Genomic DNA, 26,662 nt, shown 5'->3' on the forward strand with positions numbered 1-26,662 from the left:
TTGCACCCAACACACTCAATTTTCCTCTGCATCCGCTACAGGAAAAGCTATGCTGCCAGAACTTTTGGCTGGTGGGCCAGGGAAGCTTTGGCAAAATGTCATTCCATCAGACAACCTTACTCTCTACTGGCTGATTGGGACCTTCTAAGGCTTGTTTACAAAGCTATTGTACTATCAACCTTACTATATGCTTGTGAAACATGGACCACTTATAAACGCCATCTCCAACTCCTGGAAAGATTCCATCAACGGTGTCTCTGAAAAATTTTACACATCACTTGGGAAGGCAGGTGAACCAATATCAGTGTACTGGAAGAAGCAAAGATCATCAGTGTTGAAGCAATGATTCTTCAACATCAACTTCGTTGGACTGGTCATGTTGTGTGGATGCCTGATGATCGTCTTCCAAAGCAACTACTCTATTCTGAACTTAAAAATGGAAAGCATAGTGCTGGTGGTCAACAAAAGAGGTTTAAAGACTGTCTCAAGGGAAATCTAAAAAAAAAAGCAGTATAACCACTGACAACTGGGAAGCACTGGCCTGCGAGCGCTCCAGTTGGAGAATAGCCTTTACCAAAGGTATCATGGGCTTTGAAGACACTCGAACTCAGGACGCAAGGGAGAAACGTGCCAAGAGGAAGGCACGTTTGGCAAATACACTCTGTGATCAACTCCCGCCTGGAAGCCAATGTCCCCACTGTGGAAGGACGTGTGGATCCAGAATTGGCCTCCACAGTCACTTACTGACTCATTGTTAAAAATGTGTTTATGGACGACAATCTTACTCGGCTACGATCGCCAAAGAAGAAGAAAGAAGATAGTCTACATTGCCTCTTCAACTATTGAAACATACATGAAGAACAAGATACTGTATATGAGTTTGCCCATTGTAATGTACTCTATCTATCTCCCAATAAGAAATAATCTGTAAGCCATTTTTTTCCTCACCAGGAAAGGTTTTGTGCATGTTTTCAAAGGCAGTTAACAAAAGGTTTTGTAATGTTAAAACAAGGTGGAATGGTTATGTTTCTCAACAGGAAATCAAGTATTTCTTAATTCTTTGAAAAGTTTTTAGCATGGTTGTTGTTTTTTTTAGAAGATGAAAGGTGGGTATTGCTGAACAATAGCATTTTTTTGCACAAATAGAACAGTGAATATGGACAGTGTTAAGAATTCTGGGCTACTTTAAACGAACTTTAAAATAATTTTCCCGCTCCCAGAACAGAAAACATGAAATATCATGGCCACTAATTTAATCTTTTATGAACTTATAATAGGCTCTTGTCAATAGCATATCAAAGTATGGTAACAACCATCACAAAGTGACAATACTCAGGTTAATCCCTAAGAAAGTTAGGTACTGTGTACGGACAGATATATATATTTTTAATAAAAATCTTATCATTCAGTTCCTTTGAAATATTTCAAACCTCAGTTTCCTTTGTGTGCGTCATTTTGGGTGTGCATGTAAAAAAGAATGAAAAATTAAAAGCGGCGTTTTGCTCTTTCCAAAACGCGCAACTGTGTCACACACTGAACTGGTTGGGGCGGACTGCAAAACGTTCTATTAAGACCGGGCGACTTAGTCACTCGCTGCACCATTAACTAAGAGCAAAACTTAAGTTTTGCAAAGGGTCAGCAGATGACAGCTCGGAAGCGATCAAGGGGGCTTGATTTTCTTTGCGACCAAGAAACAAACAAACAAGCGAGCGAGCTCTTTTAAAGGGGACCCTCCTTTCACGCCGCGCTTTGCAAAAGGCAAAAGGCAGCTCGCTCAAGTTCGCCGAAGCGCCGTTCCTTAATAATGCTCTGTGAATGCGGCTCGAGCTGCGGTGTTTCATTTTCTTCCCCCAGCCTGGTGCGCCGATCGCCTCTCCTTGTGGCTGGCTGGGTACTCCCGCACTGTGTGCTTGTTGTACTCTCTCTCTCTCTCTCTCTCTCTCTCTCTCTCTTCCTTTCTCTCTCTCTCTCTCTCCCCCCTCCCTTTCTCTCTCTCTCTCTCTCTTACACTGCCAGCCCCTGATGTGATGGCGAAGAAACCCCGTTGACAAGGCACTGCTTTTTCATGACGGTGAGTTTCCCTTTGAGTGTATTATAATTTTGTGATAAAAATTTCAAGGAAGAAAAAAAAAAACACACAACCTCCTTCCTCCCTTCCTTCGGGGAGGGAAAAGAGAGAGAGCGAGCGAGCGGGGGTGGTGGTGGTGGTGGTGGGGGGAAGAAGAAGAGAAAGAGAGAGAGAGAGAGAAATCTATCTCCAGACCAGACAGAAAAGAAAAAAAGAGGAGCAAATTAACAACCAGGAGTTGCCAAAACCAGGATATTAGGTTTCAGCCCAGAGAGCTATTGGCTCCGGGGCTATGTATATAAATATATATCTAGAGAGAGAGGAGAGCGTGAGGGGGGACGCGGGGAGGAAGATGAAGGAGGAGAAGGCGATTTGGCGCGGGTGGGCAGGCTGCTAATTCGCAGGGAAATGAAATATTTATTTCTTTTTTGCAGCTAGAGGCCGCGGCGGCGGCGGCGGCTACTGAGGGCACTTCCAAAAAATGTTGTTTCTTAAAGGGGGAGAGACAGGCAAGGAGGGAGAGAGAGAGAGAGAGAGAGAGGAAGAGGGAGAGGACAGATAAGGTTTCAGGTCTAGGCTGATAGCTGAGAGAGAGAGAGAGAGAGAGAGAGAGAGAGAGACGGGGGGGCTGGGAGAGAGAGAGAGAGAGAGGACTGGGGTGGGTTTTTCTCTCTCCCCCCCCTTCTCTCTCTCGCTGATGCCATGCAAATTTAGGAGAGGAGGGAGAGAGGGGAAGGCGAAAGAAGAAGGAGGAAAAAAAACAACCTCGTTTTAATGACTCATTGATTGAGCCGGTTTAAAATTAGTTGTTGTTGTGTTTGGGGTGGGTTTTGTGTGCTTTTTCCTGGCCGCCCCCTTGGTGGCCATCAAGAGGGAGGAAGAGGGGTGTGTGTGTCTCTCTCTCTCTCTCTGTCTCTCTCTCTCTCTCTCTGTGTGTGTGTGTGTGTGTGTGGTGTGTGTGTGTGTGTGTGTGTGTGAGGAAGAGGGGGATCGAGAGTGTGTGTGTGCGAGGGAGAAAGAAAAATAATCTTTTCAAATCTCCTCCCTCTTTTCTTCCCCCCTCGTTTCTTTGCTTTTCTCTAAAGCTCTCTGGTCTGTGAAGCACTTTTTCCCTTTCCTCCTCCTCGGGAAAATGGAGACGCTCCGTCTTCTCTCTCTCCTGGGCGTGAGGCTGCCAAGGATTTTTCTTTTTCTTTTGCGTTCCTCGTTGGATTTGCTCTCATCGACCACCTCTTATCATCTTGTCATAATTTTCCGCTATATCTTTTTAGCATGGGCTGTGCTTTTTTGGTTTTTTTACGGGGATTCCCAATTCGTTTCGTTTATATGGTTTCCCCCCCTTCTTTTGTTATTCGGTGCTTTTCTTTTTCTTGTCTCCTCCGGTATCGCGTTTAAAGGAATGGAAATGGTGATTGTTTCTGTGTATGTGATTCTACGTCGGTAGGATTAAAGAGGGTGGGGAGGGGGAAGAAAAAAGAAACCTTAATAGTAGGCTGTAATATACGTTTTTTAAAACGGCAAGAATAATAAATATTCTACATCTGTAATAACGCCTTCGTTTTTGTCTTTCGATGAACGTGAGCTTGTTAACTGCCGCCGGATTAGTCTTCCAACAAAGTACTTTTTTGTGGTTAATTGATTTTCAGTTATGGTTACATTATAATAGGGGGGGATGGGGGAAGAGAAAGCCTTAGTTAAAAGACTGGCTTGAAAAATCTCTGAAATGTTGGATCATTTTTGAGGTGGGTCGCCGATTTTCTTCCCTCCCTTTAAAACCGAAATGGGTTTCCCGAGGGTTGGGGTGTAAACGTCGGTAAGGTTAAAACAGCTTGTTATATGTATCTTGTTCTGAGAGTGGAAACAGGTTTAGCATTCGTAAAAATAAATAAATCGCCTATTGCTGGGCGAAGGAAGGACAATGAGGCCTTTACTTTCCCCGGGGTTAGGATGTTGTTGTTTTTTAAAACCCTTAAACATGCATGGCTTTTGAATATCTTAAGCACTGATCGTGCTTTTCCAAAGCTCAGTCGAGGAGGCTGTTTTTTTCCTCTCCGTATCTGCGTTTACATGGCGGGGTTCGGTCTGGTTTGTGCCCCGCTTCGGAGGGACCAGGAGGAGAGAAGATGGCGCTGCCTGGCTACCGGCCAGGATTTGTGGCGCAGTTTCTCTCCGTTCTCTCTCGTCCCCTTCAAGCCGCCATTTTGAGAGACTCCTGACATTTCTTCCCGGGCCGGGGCGTTGCCCTCCGTTGCTTCCCGCGGTCTGGTCTCGTTACCTCAGAACAGACTCCAAAATGCTCCCTCACGAGCAAAATAATAACTCCTTACCCCACGCACTGAGGAAATTTATTTTTTATTTTTTATTATTATTTCCTAGAGTAATTGCTTTCCTAACACCCCACCTCAAAATTTATGTGGAATGCGAATCGAAAGGTGTGTGTGTGAGAGAGTATATATATATTTTAAAAATGGCTACTCTTATTTTAAATTATCCAGTCCTAAGCACGCAGTTTACCCATTCAGTGCAATGGGTAGCTGTTAAAACGCTGCTGCTCGCTTTTGCCAGATTCTCCAACACTATAGTATAGTGGATATGGAAATCACTTAATCCCATGTTATGTCTGCCAAACAACAAAGGGGCTGCTGGAAAATAAGCGATGTGTAAAATTTAAAAATGGAGGAGCAGCACTTTCTGAATTGGCCTAGATTTCATTCGTCGCTGTAGGTGGGCATTTTTACACGGTGTACCAAGGAGGTCCTGTTTGCTAAAAATCGAATAAGTGAGCAAAATACGCCTTCTTGGGCACAGGCATCCCTGTTGCTAAAGTAATAAGGGAGTAAAGTATGTGGAAAGCAATAGTCTGTGTTGATTGGATTGAATTAACTAAAAATGCTTCCAAAGTTTAGAAATGGTTTGGCTTAGAAAGCCCAGTAATGTGGCTTTAAGGCAACACATCATAGCATTGTGCTTTCCTGTGAGATTTAAATCCTGGGCATTTAAATATCATTTTTTGCCAGTCATATCTTGCCAGCAACAGACTGTTATAAGACATACCTTTCTTTAAGCATTTTAGAATTAAGACCTTTTATGGTGTGGGGGGGGATTAGGTTTGAGATTCCCCACTCTCCCCTCCCCCAAATATACTCCCCTTGATCAGATACAAATTTATGTTTCACTGCTTACTGCAGTAATGTTTATCTCATGATTTTACAAAATGGCCTGGATGTTGTCTATTTTAGTTTCTAATGAGTAGATAAGATATGCAGGAAAAAAAGATGGAAGAATGTTGCTTTATAGTGGAATATCAAGTTCTCACATGAACTGTTATATGGACTTTCTGCAGTTTAAGCTGAACTGAACTCTTGCAGCCACTGGGGTTGCCTTATTTCAAAAAGTAAAAACCAGGACACCCCAAAAATTGTTAACCAAACCGGAAAGTTTTTTAGACAAACCCCCAAAGTTGTTGAGCCAAAAAAGCATGATTTTTCACTTGACTTGCCTAAGATCCAGAACAAAGGACCGCCTTTCGGACAGCCCCCCTCCCTGATGTCAATTCCGCATTTGAAATCCCGGTAATGTCTGGGAAAATCCGGACATATGGCAGCCCTACCATTAACACCAAGGCAACTGAGAAGTTCCTGATCACATAAGCAAAGTCATTTTCTTAATGTTTCTAGTGTACAGTACTCCAGGACCAAGGATGTAGCTTATAGAACAGTTTCTGACAAATAATACTCTTTGGTGAATGACAGTTAGAACTGACATACTACTGTATTAATTACTTAATAGGATTATAGTGTTCCTTTCAATAGATACGTAGGCAAAAATTAATTTAAAACAGTTACTTTATAGCATAGTGAATTAAATAAAATTGCTTTCTTCACCTTGTTATCATGAGAGAGAGAAAGCAGAAAGTTCACTGGGAACAGGATTGAGTGGATCCAAAACAAGTCAAGTTTCAAATTGAAGCCAAAAATAGTGTTCTCGTATGGGGAAGGGACTTTCCTGAAACAGAGGCATTTCTAGTTTCACATAACATTCCTATTCCTCTCCACCCACCCAAATTAAAATGCCAGGCTGCTGAATGTGTTCATTCCCACCCCCCCAGACAGGAATGGGTTCTGTGTAAATTTCTTCAGGCGCAGAGAGATAACCTAAAATACTAACTAGATTGTACCTCAGATACATGGAACAGGGCAGATGTTCCAGAAAACAGATTGCCCTGTGGTATATAATATATGTGAAATGAGGATAGAAATCTAGCTGGTAGATTAATGGGAGGAACACTCAAAAGATTTCTTGGCCAAAATAAATAAATAAAATTAGTAATTCTTTTCCAAGTTAAGAAGAAAACATGATAGGGTTTGCCTTTGTACTTAAGCTCTTCCTTCTGAGGGTACACATACAGGCCAAATTTTGCCAATCTGGGAGGTTCATCCTTGATTACAAGTATTGCTTGCACTTTCAACCATATGCTCTTAGCATGCTGTGATTCATATAAGCGCTGGTAGACTATAAAGTCAATTCCATATTTTTCTGCCATTTTTATAGAATTGAAACAAGGCAGAAGAAAGAGCCATTCATAGTGATTGAGACAGAGATTCTAATTTCAGGTTTATTCAGATCTTTGCTTTAACAGAGAGTATATATTACCTATTTTTGTTGAACTGAACATTTGCAATCAGGACCAGTTTATACATAGCTAACTTGTAGCAATGTGCTAACTGCCCCCAAATTAAACAAATTTGCAAATCAGATTTGCTAGGATTTTAAATAGGCCAAATTGCAAGCCTGTGTATAAACTGCTATGATGTCATGATTTCCTGCACACCCATTTTGAGTATTTAACTGGAATTGAAAGCATAATTCCTTTCTTAACTTGAACTGTGCGGCTCCGGACAGGCTTTCATTAGTTCCGTTACTGTGGCCTTTCAGATGAGTGCTAGAGTAAAGTGCTATGTAGTGGGCGGTTGCCAGTCTACACTGGTATGAAGATAATTAGGAAACATGAACTGACCTTAAAATCATAATTTGAGGCCCTTTGTGTGCCTCTTCCACAGGAGGTTTGGAGGGTGACAACACAAGATGGGACTACTTCTGTGGTGTCCCCTGGCTTGTGGAATGCTCTCCCCAGGAAGGGCTGCCTGGTGCCATCTTTTTAGGATTCAGGCGAAGACTTGCCTTTTTATCTAGGATTTTTGGTACTGAATCGAAGGGTGGCATCTAGCCAGGATGGGAACTTTTAAGTCCCGTCTTTTATCAATATGGCTGTATAACCTTTATCTGTATTTTTAGAATTTTAGAATTTTATTGAATATTCTTAAATGGTTTTAATATAAGCTGCTTTGGGTCACTGAGAAAAGTGACTAAGGAATATAATTAATAGCAATAATAACAAAAATAAATCAAAAGGATTTAAACAGCATTTTAAGTATATAAAGGGTGTGATCCTTTCCTACATGGGCAGAGTGTCAATGTATGGAGGCACCCTGCATTTGGTCAATGAATGTGAATTCAGAGCTCTGTTGGAGGGATCACATGGGGACATTGGAACTGTTCGCAGGCTTTCATTCCCCATAATGCGCTGACTGCATATGTATCTGTTTGCACGGACACTGTATACCCAGATTGTCATGGATGGGACATAAAGTGTTTTGTAATGCTTCTTCCTACAATACCACTGTGTAGTAGGTACTGACTTGCCCATAGCTACCTGGAGGTTCCAAGTATAATATGTTCTTGAATGGCTTTTAGTGTCATTCTGTAAAAATATTATATTTGAAACTGATCATTTTACTTTATATAAAATAATAACCTTGTGAAATGGTATCCATTATATGAAAGTATGACAGATACATTACATGGTACTGTACTGTGGCCTGTGCGGAAGAGTCACACAGAAAGAGAAGTTCACTTCTTGATATGTGCAGAAAATCTTCACATAGGCCTATGGACAATGCAATTTTATATTGAAAGGATTGCACACAGGGTGACAAACAAGTGCTGGAGTCCAGCAAAGGAATTTGACTGGAAGCCATATGGAATGAGGAAATCGGAGTAAAACAAGAATGTGAGGCATGGAGTTCAAGAAAGGGTGGGAGAATATACCTTCTTCCTGGGGCGAACTTCATGCAGAGATAGAGTTTCCATGTGTTTTTTTTCTTGACAGGGTTTTTTACTTTTAAAGGTTGCTTGATGAGAAAACAATATCAGCAATAAAAAACAGCAGATGCAGATTTCCCTAAAACTACATTTGGGGGAAAACTGTAACAGTTAAGTTCCTACCAGTCATGCAGCTTTTAAAGGCATAGAAGTGGTTCCTGAACAAGATGTCAGTCCTCTTAGTATCTTTATCTGACTATCCTCAATATGGCACACAAAAACTAGCAGGTCAAGTGTGGGAAAAGCTTCATCTGCTTGTATTCTTCATATTAAAAGCCGATTAATGCTGCTAGGAAAATGAGGTGCCAGATTTATAGATGAGATCTGTGGAAACTAGGATGTCAAGGGTGTGTAAGTCATACCCAAATCTCAGGGCTGTAGATCATTTGTAGAGCATCTGTTCAGCATGTAGACAGTCACAGATTCAATCACTGGCATCTCCAGGTTGGACCAAAAAAGACCCCTACCTGAAATCCTAGAGAGCTGCTGCCGTTAGTGTACATGATGCTAAGCTAGAAGGACCAGTTGTGTGACTTGGAAAAAGACAGCTTCCTTTGTTCCTAAGGCTTTTGTACTGTTAAGAAATGGATCTTTGGGTGAGCTCCCATCAGGTGTAGCTGTCGCCATTACTGCAACTCTTATGATGAGAAAAGTATTGCCTGGAGAAATTCTTGATTCTGTTCTAATCCAAATACAGGACACTATTATTGTTTAGAAATCTTAATGATGTGGGGCCCAAGAAGCAATACAAATAAAAATTTCATAAACTGATATGAATTAACTAGCCATTTGTACTGTACGAATTAAATAGCCATTTGCACTTGGGCCAGGCTAGGCCTGGGTATGTTTCTCAATCGGGGATAGATTTAGGGGCAGGTGATTTAAGCAACTACCCAGGGTGTCAGGTTTGGGGATGCCTCCCTTGGACGATCTTCTCAGCTATTAATGGTTGAAACAAATAGTATAATTCGTTCATCTTCACATGAAAAGCTGGCAATGGTGCCCTACATGGCTAAATCATGCAATACGAAGTTGTGAACTGGACTGGAAATGCAATTAAAAAAAAAGGATTCCAAAGCTGAACAAATGAAAGGGAGTGCCAAAAACTCTATGCCTGAGTGTTAATTGGTCTGGGGGTACATCTGCAGGGTGCTGGGCTGCAGCATGTTAGAGACCCACACTGTACTTTGGCTGCCTCCCTTTGTCCATTGCAGGAACTCAGAGACAGAAGTGTCACCCATTGCTGAGGGACATGGCAATGTGGGGCCCAGCCTGATCCCAGCCTTCCTTTACCCCCTTCCCCCTTCTAAGCTACAGTCTAGAGTGGGCCACTAGTTTTCTGTGGTAATGTATGCATATAGTTGTAGATCATTTATATATTTAACAGATTTCTATACCGCTTTCTGCAAAATGTATCAAAGCAGTGTGTAGCAATTTAAAACAATAAAACTACATAAGAAATATACAGCTGGCCAAGAATAAATAGCAAAACATAACTAAGGGGGTCTATAAACGCTTTGGCAAGAAATAATGTTTCCAGTTGCTTGTGGAAGCACATCACGGAAGGTGCCTACCAGATCTCTTAGGGGAGACTTCCCTAATGAGGGAAACAGACTTCAACTTGACAGCTGTGGCACTACCAAGAGGGCTCCTCTAAAGACACCAAACAAGCAGGTTCAGATGGGAAAATATATTTTCTCAGATATCCATTTTTCAAGTTGTTCAGGGTCTTGTAAGTAAATAGTAAAACCTTAAAACTGGGGTCCTTTAGGATAGGTGTTATATGCATGCAGTAGAGAGCAGCAGTGAGCAGCTTAGCTGCAGCATTCTGTACCTGTTACAGCTTTTGAACCCCACAAAGAGGGTGTTACTGTTATCTAATTTCAAGGTTACCAATGTGTGAGTCACTGTTGTCTATATGTGTATGGCTATAACTTGGTGGTATGCAGAATGTTACAGACTGAATGTTCCCTCTGAATCTGAGGGAAAATCCAACTGCAGAAAGACAATACTCAGCTGTCACTGGTTAGAACACTCAGCTGATCAAAAGTTACTGTAAATAGAGGGAAAACAGTGCTGAGTATGAAATGCTGATTTAGAAGACTTTTACAAACAATATTTGCATGGAAGCAATATTGGTAGGCATAATTTTTTACCCACTTATTTCAGTTATGCCACTGGATTTTCCAAATCACAGATCATCAAAGTCAAATCATATCATGTTCCCACTGTTTTCCAGGAACCTCATATATACTTTGCAGAATAAATGCAAAAATGAGCACAGATGTGTAATACAAGTATATACTATGCCTCAAAGTACCATTTTACTCCTATATTAAAAGCAGCATGCAATAATGTGTGCCCTGTTGTAAAAATATGCTGTTGCTAGTCTACATAATTTGCAGGTTAGTGAACAATGGGAACATTTTATAAATAAACAATATATGTTAGGAAGAAACATGTTGAAAAGCATCCTCTATTTTTAATTGTCTTGTTCTGGAAAGAAATAGGAAATCTTTATGATACAATATTATTTTTCCTTAGTTGTCATGGATGATGACGATGATGAATCCTGTCTCTTTGATCTTATTGGGTAAGATTTTTTTAAAAAAAAATTATGCAGAGAAATAATATAAAGTTCACTTTGCAAAAAGAAAATTTGCACAAATAGTCTATTTGTGTCTGTTAGAAAAGGGCATAACTGTCCTAATCCCCAGATCTGCTGGCTGGAGAAGGTTAGAATTTCATGAAGGTTCCTCCCTGCTGGTGGAGAAGACGTCCTACTCTGTGGGTGGGGCAGGCATCTCTGCAGTGAAGTCCCCCACTTTGCCCAAGGAAAGCGCTGCATGTTTAGTTCTACCACTGGTGTTGCTGCTGCTTACAGTAGCAAGTGTTAGGCCACAAAATGGGGTGGGATGGATACAAAGCACCTTCATTCTCAAAGAGGCTCCAGGTTTGGGCCTCCTATTTGTGCTAACATGAAGCTGGCATAAATAATTCACCTCCTTGAAACCAATGGGGAGATTTTGTTTTAAAAGTGCAGAATTTAAACACTGGGTAAGACCATCTCTCTATCTCCCTGCCTGGTTGGCAGAACCCAATCCCTATTAGGATATCACTCTAGGGCTGAAATCAGGTGCACACTTACTTAGGAGTAAATCCCATTAATCTCAGTGGAACAATTCTCAATGAAGTTTTATTGAGTTCTTTTTTTGACAAAAGGTGGTATAAGTTTTTTTAAACAAACAAATATGCTTTGGATGCATGTTATGATATGCTTGAGTAAATGAAAGAAATGTTTATCATTTATTTACAGTTATTTATTCACGAGTATATAAGGCACCTTTGTAAACCACTTCGAGGTTGTTGTTTTTAACAAGCAATGTATAATTTTTAATGAAATTAATAAATAATTCAATAAAAATTATCCCAAAGGGATACAAGATATTTAAAATTTACAGTAAAAGAAGTAATGACAAATATTACCTTAATATATATTAAGGGCCACTTGGACAAACTTGAATTTCCTCATAGGAGGAGTGTCCCTGAAAGTAGTGATTGAATGTAGTTATCTGATGCTCCATTTGGCACCTCCAGCACCAACCTTTTTACTTAAAAGGTCAGTACCAGAGAGTACCAGAGAGTGGCACTTTGCCTCCTTTCTTCCCATCAGCTTGATTGCTGCCTTCTTAGCCTTGGTCATTTTCCCCAGGTGGGATAGGGACTTAACAGTGGTGAGCAGCAGCAGAGGAGTGGGAAATGGCAGCAGGAAATGGCATGAACAATGGTGGCAGTGGTTTGGGAGCTAGTGACAAAGTATGTAGATAGCAAAAAGTGTGCCCACCGTAGATAGGTCTCTTGCCAAAGGCCCCAGCATTTGGAGCTGGTCCTTCACAAAACGATATACAATGATGTAGGGAATAAACAGAGTTATAGCCAGCTAAGTCAGTGGACTAGTCATTAATTTCAGTGGTTCACCTCTGAATATGTCTTATTTGGTTCAGTCCATAGCTGAGAGCTATTTTAAAAACAATGGAACAGTTAAATATATTGCTTTATAAATATATATTTACACTATTGATAGGGTTTGTTGCAAACAAGCCAGGGTTGTTGCTTTGAGATGCATGCTCTAAAATAGTTGGGGATCATAGCCTCAGTATTCAGATGGTGTGATTCAGAAAGATTCTTCCTGCTTGTGCCATTTTAGTATATTTTAAACAAATGCAAGATTCTCAGACTGATCCATCTTACTTTCCTTGTTTGTATTTTTAAAGAGATGCACAGGCACTGAATTATTTCCTCCATGGAGCAGGCAGTAAACCTGTAAGTATCATATATTCTGGTATGTTAAATATACATCTAATTTTGCAAATTGTGCTGCTCTTATTGTAATGCTTTTTCTGTATTACAGAACAGTGAAGACTTGACTAATGCAGGATATTCTGCAGCCAACTCAAATTCCATATTCGCCAATATCAGTGTAAGTTTATAGGAAAAAGTGTAATTTTAGTGCATGTTAGTGTGTGCCTAAGTTCTCCATTCTTATAATACTCCTATCTGGGTGAGGTAAAAGCCAAAAATAACATGCAGGCAATTGCTATTTAAACCAAAGGATTGAATATGGGTGAAGAAGGAGGAGAATTCTGAGCCTGTGCACTTGTGCACTTAGCTTTACACCTGGTTCAAACTTCTTGCTCAGTCTTAATTTGGGTTAATGCTGCATGCCACTCATGGTCATTAATCTAATGATACCTGACTTAGTAGTATTCTTGAGAGATGTTCTGAAAGGGGGGGGAGAGAAACCTATAATGAGCAACACTGTACTACTACTAATAATTTGTTTTAAAATAGTGTTTTATTGTTATTACATTTACATCCCACCTTTCCTCCAACGAACTATATGGTTCTCCCCCTCTCCATTTTATCCTCACAATGCTTTTGTGAGGTAGGTTAGGCTGAGAGACAATGACAGACTCATCCATTGAACTTCATGGTTGAGTGAGGATTTGAACCTTGATGGTGTGTATTACAATTTTTCTTTCAGAGTTCTGATCCTAAGTCATCAATCAAAGGTGTCGGTAGTCAGCTTGGAGAAGGGCCTAGTGATGGACTACAGTTGCCAAGTAGCCTTCAGTTTCTTGATGATGAACTTGAATCTTCTTCCTTGCCTGATCTTAGTGAAGATCAGCCTTTTGATATCCTCCAGAAATCTTTGCAAGAAGCTAATATTACCGAACAGACTTTGGCAGAAGAGGCTTATCTGGATGCCAACATAGGCCCTAACCAACAGTTTGCACAAGCTCAGCTTCATCCTTCCTCATCAGCATCTTTTACTCAGGCTTCTAATGTTTCTAATTACTCAGGTCAGACGCTGCAACCTATAGGAGTTACTCAAGTGGTACAGCAACCAGTTGGAGCATCTTTTGCAAGCAATACAGTTGGTGTGCAACATGGCTTTATGCAACATGTGGGGATCAGTGTTCCTAGCCAGCATTTGTCAAACAGTAGTCAAATTGGTGGCTCAGGACAGATACAATTAATTGGTTCATTTAGTAATCAACCTTCCATGATGACCATCAATAATCTTGAAGGGTCTCATATTATTTTGAAGGGTGGTGGGCAGCAAGCACCTGGAAACATGAGTGGTGGTCTCTTGGTTCATAGACAAACACCTAATGGTAACTCATTGTTTGGCAACTCAAATTCCAGTCCAGTAGCACAACCTGTAACTGTTCCATTTAATAGTACAAATTTTCAGACATCTTTGCCTGTGCATAACATCATTATACAGAGAGGTCTTGCTCCAAATTCTAACAAGGTTCCCATCAATATCCAGCCAAAGCCTATTCAGATGGGCCAGCAAACTACCTACAATGTGAATAGCTTGGGAATACAGCAGCATCATGTACAACAAGGGATTCCTTTTGCTTCGTCAAACTCCCCTCAGAATTCAGTAGTTGGCCCACATATGTCTGTTAATATTGTTAGTCATCAAAATGCAAGAAAAGCAGTTACCTCTCAAGCCGTAAGTAATGCCGGTGGTAGTATTGTGATCCATTCTCCTATGGGACAGCCTCATGCACCTCAGAATCAGTTTCTTATACCCACAAGTCTGTCAGTAAATCCTAATTCGGTTCACCATGTCCAGACCATAAATGGACAACTTCTTCAAAATCAGCCTTCCCAGCTTGTTTCTGGCCAAGTATCCACTGAGCATGTTATGCTAAACAGGAATTCTACGAACATGCTTAGAACTAACCAGTCATATTCAGGACAGATGCTGAATAATCAGAATGCTTCTGTACAGCTAGTTTCTGGTCAGACATTTGCAGCTCCTGGAAGCCAAGTTATAGTGAACCATGGGACTTCTCAAATTGTTAGTGGCCAAGTTCCACTACAACAGGGATCATCTGCTGTGTTGCATTTATCCCCCAGCCAAGGAAACATTTCCCAAGGTAGAACAGGCTTTACCACAATGTCTCCTGGACAGTCAACAGGTTCGAGTATCTCGTCAAGCAACCGGTTTACAGTTGTAAGTTCTTCTGCTACAGTGCATCCCAACATTGGTCCATCAGCCCAGACTGTTGCTTCCGGAGGAAATTTTGCTGGAGATCAACTTACACAGCAAAACAGAACACAATTGTCAGTCACTGTCTCACATCGTCTTCCAGTTTCTTCTTCCAAATCAGTCAACACCTTTAGCCACACATCGGCAACCCAGCCCCAGTTTTCCTTTGGCCAGGTATGGATTGATGCAAGTTCAAAATCTTTAGCAATTTAATTTTTTAAAAAATTGAAATCTCTTTATAATGCTGGGTTGTGAATAAGGCACCCAGCCTTTGCAGCTTCTAAATGTGTGCGTGTATCTATCTATCTATCTATCTATCTATCTATCTATGATTTTATTGTTTTACAGCCAACTATGCAAACAAATAACACCCTAAGAACCTTTAGAATCTGTGTCAATGGGTCAATACTTCTTGGTTGGAACTATTGGGTTGTATTCATTGTTGTGCATGGAGAAGATGGCTCTTTCGCTTCCCCTGTAGCCTCCTGTACCCTCTGAAAAGCTTCTTTAGAAGGTTGAAGGGGAGGCCATGGGCTGTGTCATACGGGGCAGCAGTGAGAGGTTGAAGGATTGCCGAAATTGGGCAGAGGAATCTTGTTTTAGTAGAGTGAAATTCTTGACATTAGAAGACCTGCCCCCTAACTGCACCACCATGTGACAGAACCCACACATAGGAAACTGCTTTATGCTGAATCCATCTAGCTCAGTATTGTGTACACTGACAGGCAGTGGCTCTCCAGGGTTTCAGACAGGCAACATTCCCAGTCCTAACTGGAGATACAAGGGATTAAAGCTGGGATCTTCTGCATGCAGAACAGGTGATCCGTTACTGAGCTACATCTTTTTTCTCCAGGAAGACACCTGGAGAAGCTTTTGGTGTACGGGGAAAACGGGAAGGGAAAGATCCAATGTTTGAACTTGCTTTCTACTCGTGCAGCGTTTTGTACAACCCGTTATTTCTGTTCTTTCAATAAGTCTTGTTTAGTTGCTAAAAATGAGGTTTTCAGAATTCTCAGTAGTGATTTAGATATTCATTTAAAAGTATTGAAGTCACATTGTAGCTGATTCCTGAATACTATTAATTGCAATTTGCACGTTGAGACTGCATGAGAGAGATGGGAAGGAGAGCTCTTGAGGTTGTCAGACCATTCTCAAGTGAGTGAGAAATAATTCCATTTAATATATATTTGTACTACTTGTTCTCTGTATCTTTAAAGATCTGGAACAATTTATAATTTGATGATGGAAGGTATTGATTGAAGGTCCAGCAATGGAAAACCATGGCTTAACAAATTTTAGTTACAATCCAACATGGCTCAAGAAATTCGGAAAGTCTTTAATTCTGGTGTGCAAGCAAAAGGTGTAGGGAAAGTAGAGTCTACTGGCATAGTGCTTCTTGGTCTAATAAACCAGAGATGTTCTATCTGAACTGGACAAGATGCCACAGATGTTTGTACTGATTGCTAAGATCATACGAGCCCTAAAAAAGCCATATCTAGCCTAGCATCCTGTTTTGCACAATGGCCAACCATTGAAAAAGGGCCATGATTTTGTGTGCCAACCTTTCAGATAAACAAATTCAATTTCTCTACCTATCGGAGCTCATTTTCTTTGTAGTACAAGGTAATAAAACTGGAACTACAGATAGAGTTTATATGTTTTCTTTTGTATATAGGATATTGGCTTTTCCTTATCTTTTACCTTTAATAATCTGCATAGTATTTATGTGTGGTGTCTTTTTTCAGAATCAAAAAAAAGTTACAAATTTGGTGTCTTCAGTTTCAACGTCAAAGTCACAGGATAATCTAAGACCACCTCAACTAACAAGTCTTTTAGGTAATAAATTGCTAAGTCAGATAAAGTTTTTGTTTTTTAAATACCTTTATTCAACTCCTTAGCTATGAAGTGGGTTCTTAACTACAGCAAAGGTTTGTCTTGAATATTACTTGAAAATTTGAACTTTCAGGCTGATGTTAAGCTGTGCTACTGAGAGTTAACACATGTGTCAGTTTCTGTTCGTTTATTTATATGCCACTTTTAAAACAGTTTTCTGAAGGCGGCTTCCAATTAATGCAATAAGAGCTTTTAAAATCAATCTCTAGAAAACATTTAGCTTAAAAGGGCAGCATAGAACAGTTTCCGGTCAGACTGGTAAAAAGCTATATTACACTTTTAAACAGAGAGAAAATCCAGTTAAAATATGTATAGATAGAAATTTGGTTTAAGTTCAGTAGGGTGGAAATTTAGGAAATGCACTTTACAAATTGCTAAAAGTCTTCTGCAAATTTAGTTGATTCCTCACATGGCTTTTACAAGTCATAAATGCTTTACAGAGAACCAACAATTTACCGAAATACATGAAAATGTAATGTTAGAAGGATGTTTTCATCGGTTGCAAAGTGAAGATGCATGAGCAACGGAGCTGTTTCCTGAAGTTAGCTTTGCACTAATTTCTCAATGCATGTATGGCCTTCCAGTATTGTCATTGTTCATCTCAGAACATGGGTGAACTTCTGGGACTGTGCCTATGGCCTAAGGCATTTAGGAGTATGTTAGTAGTAAACATAAACTTGGGAGCTGTGATTGGAGCACACATTTATTGTGGAACACACACGTGCCCTTCAGATGTTACAACAAATGTGTAGCTGACCTGTAATGGAAGTGTAGGAAGCTATTTTTTGTTTAACCTTGAAGTGACCCTAAGATTTGAGACAAGCTGCATTAAGCTTGCCTGAGTAATTGAGCACATTAGTTCTTCGGGAACCAAAAAGAGAAAACTCACGTACTCATTGGAACTTGCTCTTGAAAATGTGAACTTGGGAGCACAGCCTAAAGAAGTCTCTACAAATAACAGCAGAAGATATTTCAAACAGAATATATATGTCAATATAGTAAAAAAAGAACATGATGCTTTGATTAATTTGCCTGATTGAAACAAGAGACCGAAGTGTGGGGGTGGGGGGAGACTGGACAGTACTATAGAATGTGTGCTATTTACATTATGAAGACAGGGATTAGCTGGGCTCCTCATGCCTTTTTCATTGATACCTGTATACAGCTTTGGCATTCTGAAGTTCCATGAAATGGCAAGTGGTTAAATGCTGGCTTAAACCTCACAGGCTCATAAGATAGTTTTTATAAATATTTGTGTTTTGTATGGGCTTGCAGTAGTTTTGTGAAAGCATTGCTATTTAAATACGTTTGCCTATGTGCAAAATTAATTTTAAATCATTCAGTGACATAACTAGACAGAAGATTCCAAATATTGTATAGGGGATTGTTAACGGATCTTCATAATATATCTTCTTATAGGACAAGATACCGGGGGCAAAATCATACAGCAGCCTATAGGCACAGCACTGACACACCAGGAAAAAGCAGTAGGATCATCTTCTGCCCAAACAAATGTACAGGTAGGAGGCCCATTAATGTTCCTGAAAAGGCTAATAGTGCACCAGTCATTTCTTGTTTGTACTATTTTCTACATAGAATATAATAACCTTTCCATTGGTTATTTGTGAGAGGAAATCCATGATCGTATATACTAAACATCCCATCACCTTTAAATATTAAATGAATATGTGCTGGCTAAGCTTGACGGTAGCTTGAATCCAAATAAGCTGGAGGGCACAAGGTTGGAGAAGGCTGTGTTAGCATATCTGTTGGCACTGTAAGCTCTAGTCATGTGCTGTCTTTGGATCAGGCTGCAAAATGTGCAGTCCAATCCTGTTCTTATTTCCTTGGAGATAAATGCTTCTGAGTTTAATGGGGCTTATTCATGAAAGTGTGCATTGGATTATTGCCTTTGTATCTGTCAGATGCATATATTCAGGAGTATAGAGCCATGCTGTTGATTTATTTTCTTAGTATCTCAAAAGATTAAAAAATGCCTTTTTGAAAATCCAAAAATCTGGTCATATTGGTAATGCAGTCTATACAAAATGCATTTAAGAGATTTTTTTTAAAACCCCCCCCCATAATTTTATTATCTTAAAGAGATTTTGAGGCCATTTTTATTTCTGTTGGATGATATGCACAACTGTATAATTGATTTTTATAAAAGAAATTTAGCCCAGTGTATTTGATGCATGTTTTGAATCTAGGTCGATGGCCATACAATTGGACAAAAGAGGCCTGCTGCTAAACAGCTAACAAAAGGAGCCTTGTAAGTTGTTTCCTTTTATGCATCCTTTTACTTTAGACATTTCTTCCTCTCTTTCCCTCCCTCAAATTTTGTCAAGTTGTTACACACATGTGGTGCTATTGTAAACAACTGACAATAGCAATCTTCCCATTAGTATTCTACAGCAGCTACAGAAGGACCAGGCACATGCTGTGACTCCTGATAAAACTCAGTTCAGATCTTTAAATGATGCAGTCCAGAGACTCCTCTCATATCATGTGTGCCAGGGATCACTGCCAACAGAAGAGGATTTAAGAAAAGGTACTTTTTTGCTCTCCAAATGGTTGTGAAAATGTTATGCTTCTGGGGTTTTATACCAGTTAAATGTTATATATTGTACTAGGCAAAAAGTAAGAATGAAATGCTTTAAATGACTATTTTAGTTGTTAAGAGCTACTATTCTAAATGTATTTTCTTCACCTTTTCAGTGGATAATGAATTTGAATCTGTAGCTGCACAGCTCCTGAAAAGAACACAGGCAATGTTAAATAAATACAGATGTCTGCTCTTGGAAGATGCTATGGTAAGACTAATAAAAAAAATTCGTGTGCATGTGTGTATATTATGGATTTGTGCATCTTATCCCACATGGATTAATTTATTGTAACACAGCAATGTGCAGCTTTCATCTAATTCCATGGCCCGTATCTCTCAACCTGTGGTACTTAGGAATGTTTAGCACTAACAATAGATTTCACTAAACAGATAATGTTATCATCTTGTGTTGACAAGTTCACTGGGTGAGATCTTTTTGACTTCTACCATGTTCCCCCCTCCCCAGAAGTCTTAATGAATTTCAAAAAATGTGAGCGGGGGTTGGGGTTGGTCTCCCTTCATAAGGTATGCTTGCTCAGAAGAACTCTCCTAGCCCATCAAGCCCATCAGGGATAAATGTATAGGAACAGAAAGGTCTGAGCAAGCATATTTGCATGATAATTTAGTCCTTTCAACTATTTGTTGATAATAGCCTGGCCACAATGATTCATGCATTGGTAAACTCAATATTCTATTATTGCAATACGTTCCATGTGAGGTGGCCAGTGGGTTTGGTCCAGAAGCATCAGCTTCTGCAAAATGCTGCAGCTATAGACAGTTGGTAGGGACAAACTATTGCCATAACCTAAATGATGCTTAAAAGCTTCTATCGGGAGCTCATACACTACTGAGCCAAGTTCAAGGTTCCGGTATTAATTTACAAGGCCTGTAACAACTTGGATCTTGGGTACCTAAAGGACCACTTGATGCCTTTTATCGCTGCTTGATCACTGATGTCTTTGGGGGAGTCACTGTTACTGACACATACAGTGACCCGGAACGCAGCACCCATGCAAACAGAGAGTTGCTTGTAGCAATTACATACACGGACGCTGATGATGTTGCTATCTCATCACAACAGGGAACATTAATCAGTACCAGGAAAAATACACAGTTTGGCCACATCACACTCACTTGCATTTCACAGAAATTGCTTAGAAAGTACCTGCACATTTGCCCCATAACTTCAATTCTAGGAGGGGTAGAGAAGTGCTTCTTTTTTAAAATGAAAGTTATAAGTCTGGGGGACCTTTCCAGAGGCAGCAGTGAAAGCCTTCATGGGGCACCATGGTGCCCATGGATGCTGGGTTAGTAATCCCTGATTTAGTGTTACTTGTGTACCAGCCTACGGTCTTCATTTTTTATAGAGGCCTCTTTTAAAAAAACCACCTCATGGCTTTTGCATCCACCTGTTTTATAAAACATGCACACTCTTTCACATCTGGCATATTTAAGCAAAGTTATTACCTGCAAAGTTAGGGCTGCAATCCTGTGTGCACTTTGAAGTAAAGCCCCACTGAATTCAGAATGAAATCACTTCCAATTAAAAATACATAGAGCTGTGCTGCATAAACACTTTGATATGGAACAATAATATTATAAAAATAGTTTTTTTCCTATGTTCACTAACTTTTCCTAACAAACCAATTTTACAAAACAAATGTGTGTATTCATAATATACAAAAACACCAGTTTTTCTTTAAAAATAACCCCCATAATGAACTTGCAACCTCAGTTTGCCTGTTGAACTTAGCATTCTGTTTTATAGTATTGTTAGGAAACTTCATGCTGCTCCTTGCAAGTAAAAGCTAAAGTTGTTAATTATAGAAATTATTTTGTTTGTTTCTTTTCCAGAGGATAAATCCTTCTGCAGAAATGGTCATGATTGACAGGATGTTTAACCAGGAAGAAAGGCAAACTCTTTCCCGGGATAAACGCCTTGCAATAGTAGATCCTGGTAGGTAACGTAACCATTTTAAATGAAAGCCTCTTCGGCTGCAGTCCTATTAAAATAAACCTGGGCGTAAATTCTATTGAGCTCATTAGCTCTAGTAGACATGTATAGACTAGCACCGTACCATATAGAGAAATGATTTTAATATTTATAACAGTGGGTTTTTTGCCATAAGTAAAATTAGAACGCAGGAAGGATTTATATTTGTGAGTCAGACATAGAGATGCAACATCTGTGGAAACTTGGGTGCTGCAGGAAAAATATAGCTTTTTTTGGATGGGGGGAGGGGAAACCCAATCATTTTGACATCCTTGTCAAACCTAAATTGTATTTATTTATTTATTTATTGCTTTAAGAACTTTAAATACATTCTGTATGTTTAAAGCTGCAATGTTATACCAACCTATCTGAGAGGAAGCCCAATTAAACTCAATAGGACTTGCTTCTAAGTAGATATGGGTAGGACCGCACTGTTAGCAGTTAATATACAAAACAGTGTTAAATTTATAAAGTGAAAATGTATATATTAATTCATTTGCATTCAAATGAACAATTCTGTCCAGAGAGATGGAACTCCAGTCTGTTACACTTTAAGTTGACTACACATACTTTTTTGCGAGTTTGCAAACAGAAATAAATAAAGTTGAAAACAGAACTAATCAACAGTGGGTTGGTGCACATATAATCCTGGTTACCTGTAACCCCATGTGTCAGCGCATGCTTCCTCTCTCTGGAGCAAATTCCCTTTTTCTGGTTTTAATTGTAGTTAAGGGAAACAGTGGCCTAGACCTTAACCATGGTTAACACTAACCTGAATTCCCCTTAGCTTAGGACCTGAAACCCACTAAAACCATATTTTAGTACACATTCTTTAGTTCTTCTATTCAGTGGTCTTCAGCTTGTGGGCTGGGACCACAGCTGGGTCACAGCCAGACCTTGATAAGTGGGTCCCAACAGCAATACCATACAGCTATAGTAACAAAATTCAGAAGGGTCTGAAAATGTGTGGGTCCTAATTCTGAAAAGATTGAAAGCTACTCCATTCTTTGTTTTTCTGTCCATGATATGTCACAATTCTTTACTAAAACCCTTGCTTTCAAATTTCAGATGGTTTTCTAGCAGACTTCTGTTGTCCATCCACACAAATTGACAAGATCGCTGATGAAACACAGCCGACTGAAAGTGATCATCAATCTAACAAATCTTCAACGTCTCAAAACCAGACTGCTAATACCCAAATCAAAGACAGATCAAGTTCAAGCACAGCAGAGTCTTTAAATCACAGCAAACTTCAAGTAGTGCCTAACAATATTATGAGTTCACAAGGAAACAGTTCTGTTAAAAAATCAGAAAGCCTTGCAAAAGCTTTAAAATTTGAGAAAACAAGCTCCTCTCCTGAAAGCCAACATATGGCTGATTCAGAACAAAAAATCGCTGGCAAAAATCCAGGAAAGTCAAATGAAAACTCTTTAGGTTCTGAAGATCATTCGTCAAAAACCTTATCAAGTGTAGATCATGGTACGCATAATAAAACATGTCGGAACACAGTTGATTCTCACTCAGAGACAACATATAATCATTCCCTCCAGGACAAAACTCCTCGGAGTTCTCCAAAGAATGAGGATTTGCATCCAGACAATTTGAAAGGTTCTGGGGAACCCCAAAAGGATTTGCTGCTCAATAAGAGTTTAGAGACTACATTCAAAAACATATTGGAACTGAAAAAGACTGGGAGGCAGCCACAGAGCGAAGCAACCGGCAGTGGCTCCCTAGAATTAGAATATCCAAACTTTTCGCTTATTTCTTCACAAGAAAACTGCCTGGAGAAATTTATTCCAGACCACAGTGAAGGTGTTGTAGAAACAGACTCTCTTTTAGAAGCTGCTGTAAATAGTATCTTAGAGTGTTAATAGTTACAGTACCATGGACATATTTCTCTTAGAAGTAAATGTGAATGACACCACAAGAACAGCCTGACAAATGTCAAAGGTTACCCTTTCTAAAGTAGATTCTGTTTTGTGTTTGAAAGCAATACTCATTGTGGTTACAGTGAGGTGTCCAGTAATGTAAAACCTTGAGAGAAAGCTGTCTGGTAGGGCCTACACATTATGATACAGCTTTGCTGATCGTTTTAACATTGCAGTTTAATGAAACTGCAGTTCACTAGGCCCTAAGTTAACAAGGTAATATACTGACAATCACAGTCTAGTAACAGGTTTCTTAAATAAAATGTTAGGAATGTTGCATTTAATAGGAAAAGATCCATTGCCTCCGCCCACTATCACTTGATTTTGAGATTTAATATTTGGGGCTAAAAAAAATTCCCCAGTACCTCTGTTTAGAAATGCCTATCTCTTGAGGTTTGGAACAGAGAGAGAGGAATTGGAAGGAGAAAAATGGCATCAGTGTTTACAGGGCTTTATACTTTTAAAGTGCTTTTCTATGCTCAGTGAGCAGAAACAAGTATCTTACATAGGAATTTGCTGTATTGAATTACACTGTATAGTTTTTGTCACTTTCAGCACTGCGTAAAACGATACATGCTAGTCTAAGAAGCTAGTAGATGGAAAATTGTATACAAAGAGGCTATAATATAGCCATAAAATTCTGTATAGACGCACACAAATGTATATATATAAACACACACACACACACACACACACACACACACACACACAACACTAGTTTCATCAAGAAGAGCTTTTTCATTTTCTAATTGGATATAGTCAAACTTAATCTTTCTGATGTGGTATAATTTTTTCTAGACCAAGTGTCAAAAGCACTTTTATTTGGAAATCATTGTAGTAGTTTATACTTTAAGGAGATAATAGCCTTAATCTGAACAATTTAAAGGCCAGTGTTTGCTATTTGCTTATTTCTCCTTCTTGCTGTTCAAGAATGTCTGTCATCTGTAGCAGCAGTTATAGTTACCAAAATATGTACAAACCAAAGTTAATTTTCTAGCCCATTAAAAAATTATAGGTTGAATTTAGAATTTGCCATCCGCAAATTTGGACTTTGCCTTCTGTTCATGGAAGGCTTTTAATCCAGTGGAGGAGCCTGATGGCGGAGGAGGCTGCAACTTTTGCAGATTCTTCCTTCCTCCTACAATGCTCAGTACCATTTCCCAAATTGTTCCAAAGGGTTTCCCAACCCACATCTGGAGTGGATTTTCATAGGGCTGCAGGGGAAGGGATAATCAGGAAATGTCACTTCTTCCGCATCAACCAACGGGAGAGTCCCTGAATCCAAGCCTATCTCTAAAGACATTTAATACATAATCTAGAGCCAAAGGAACCCCTTGCATGTTTGCATTTGGCTAGTTGTCATCATGACAATATAATTATTTATTATTTTAACCCATGGCATTTCCCCATTCTTCCTGTGTTTTTTTAGAAATTATTCTACCACCATCACCAGTGCTGCTAGGTAAATTGCTTTTGTGCCATTAGTAAGAGGGATGTGGCATGTATGCCTACTAAAAAACAACAACTCCAAGAGGTGTGTTTTTTGTAAAGCAATCTCTGCAGCTTCCCTTTATAAACATATTCAAAAGCTTTCTTATGGATATCGTCATAGCCTTAGAGCCCTGAGGTGCAGCAGCCTCGACCCAATGATAACTGTGTGCATACAGAGGTTTGGAATTCAAGCATTCTCAGTACTGCTTTTGGGAGCTTCCTCTTCCATGCTTGTGTGGAGCTCCATGGAGCTGTGCGACACAGCAGGAGTAGCTAACTGTGGTTGTCAGTTGGATTGCCAGAGCGCCCAGATAAAGGGCGGAATTTTGCTTTCTTTGCTCCGATTTTATTGTAGCGTTAGAGCCATATTCTGCTCTTTAAGTAAACACAAAACACTACCACCGACCTTGTGTTGAAACAGAATAACTATAGAATAATAAAAGATAAACAAATTCAGCAAAATAGTAATGCAACTTAATGTTCTGTTGACTCTTAATAGGATTAGAAAGACGGGGGGCTTTAAAATTTTGTTTTTATTACCACTTTTTAAAAAAGTGCCAGTTTTAAAATTAAATATTTGTGAAACCCCACATTCCCCAAAGACAGCATTGCCACTTTGGTTCATTTTTGTAGGCATGGGTCCTGTACTTGCTTTCTTATCAATGATAGTGCAGCAGCTACTTTTCCATCAAGATGCTGCAAAGAATAAATTCATTGAACTGTAACCATAATGAGATGTCTAAGAAAGCAGGGTGTATGTTGCACCAGTCACAGAAATCAGTTGATCTAGAATCTGATTGGAAGAATGATAAATTTGACACATACTTGTAAATTTGTCTTCTTTTGGTTTTATCTCACAGAATAAAGTTTCTTATCAGCTGTACAGAATATTCTGAACCTAAATACCAAAACAAAGCTTACACATTTTGAATATTATGTGAGAGTTTACTTTTAGATAAAGGTTTAGTTGAGACATCTGAAATGCACTTCCATCATATGTGGATTAAATTCCACCTATATTGATTCCAACATTTATGCTGGGTACCCACTGAACAAAGTTCAGCTAAATTAACCTACGGTAGCTAATGTATTTTATTTATTGAACTTGGTTTTAGAGCTCTGAATATTTTAATTGGTAATGCAGTAAAAATATTTTTGTTGTAAAAAAAAAAGTGTGAATTTGTTACGCAGCACATGGTCCTGAATCCAGTGAAGACCATTTATTTGTGCACAACTGCTTTGTAGGATTGGTCTCTTTACTTCCTGGATGTCTTTCCATGTTGTCTAAGGTTAAAAGAAAATTTTAGTTGGCAACTATGAAAAAAAAAACCTGATTCAACAATGTCAGCATAATTGAGCTGTTAGATTTGGGAGGCCTTACAGACTGACTTTACTGAAAGAGGATGTGTCACTTGTTGTCAGTGTGGTATGGATTTTATTTGCTTAAATACTTTCATTTGTATAGTATGTCTCACTTGAAATTGCTTTGTATACATTTTGTAAAAATATTTATAAAATGTTTTGTAAAAAAAAGTATAACAAATTGCAGTTTATTTTGTTATGTTGGATAAATACTGTTAAAAGACAACACATTGGTAAAATATATTGTTAACCCATGGATAGGAAATGTTTAGCTGGAGACTACGAATTGAAACAACCATTGCAATACAGCCAAAGATTTGGGAAAAATGTGTTATCTGTGATTGTCTTGATTTACCCAAGATTAATAACTAGGTTTTGAAAAGGATTTCTTTTTTAGTTTCAAGTATCACAGTGGCAGTATATTTTTATTACGTTTATATCCTGGTTTTCTCCCAAAATGGTATTAAAAACAAATCTATACGGATTTCTAAGTGGATTCTCAGCTAGACACTGATCAGACCAAGACCTGCGTAACTTAATTCATAGGCTTTAGCTATTCTCCAACAGAGCTGGAACAAGTTCAGAAAGGGAC

The 26,662-nt window shown here is 39.3% G+C and overlaps 1 protein-coding gene across 4 annotated transcripts; it reads left to right on the forward strand.

The window, feature by feature from the left end:
* Positions 1 to 1,264: 1,264 nt before the first annotated feature.
* BICRAL (BICRA like chromatin remodeling complex associated protein) lies at positions 1,265 to 26,399 on the forward strand. 4 transcript variants are annotated; one of them, XM_081000008.1, is made up of 12 exons: positions 1,265 to 2,071; positions 10,775 to 10,823; positions 12,505 to 12,553; positions 12,642 to 12,710; positions 13,275 to 14,972; positions 16,544 to 16,634; positions 18,111 to 18,211; positions 18,902 to 18,963; positions 19,097 to 19,242; positions 19,410 to 19,504; positions 21,151 to 21,253; positions 22,358 to 26,399. In XM_081000008.1, exons 2-12 carry the CDS (start codon positions 10,780 to 10,782, stop codon positions 23,158 to 23,160), a joined length of 3,261 nt encoding a protein of 1,086 aa, XP_080856134.1. In that variant the 5' UTR covers positions 1,265 to 2,071; positions 10,775 to 10,779; the 3' UTR covers positions 23,161 to 26,399. The 4 variants fall into 4 exon arrangements, with proteins under 4 accessions (XP_080856134.1, XP_080856136.1, XP_080856135.1 ...); XM_081000010.1 differs by lacking the exon at positions 1,265 to 2,071 and adding an exon at positions 2,456 to 3,810; XM_081000009.1 differs by lacking the exon at positions 1,265 to 2,071 and adding an exon at positions 7,450 to 10,368.
* Positions 26,400 to 26,662: the final 263 nt, after the last annotated feature.

The sequence above is a fragment of the Podarcis pityusensis genome, assembly GCF_964106645.2.
Source record: "Podarcis pityusensis genome assembly, chromosome: 3".
Classification (NCBI taxonomy): domain Eukaryota; kingdom Metazoa; phylum Chordata; class Lepidosauria; order Squamata; family Lacertidae; genus Podarcis; species Podarcis pityusensis.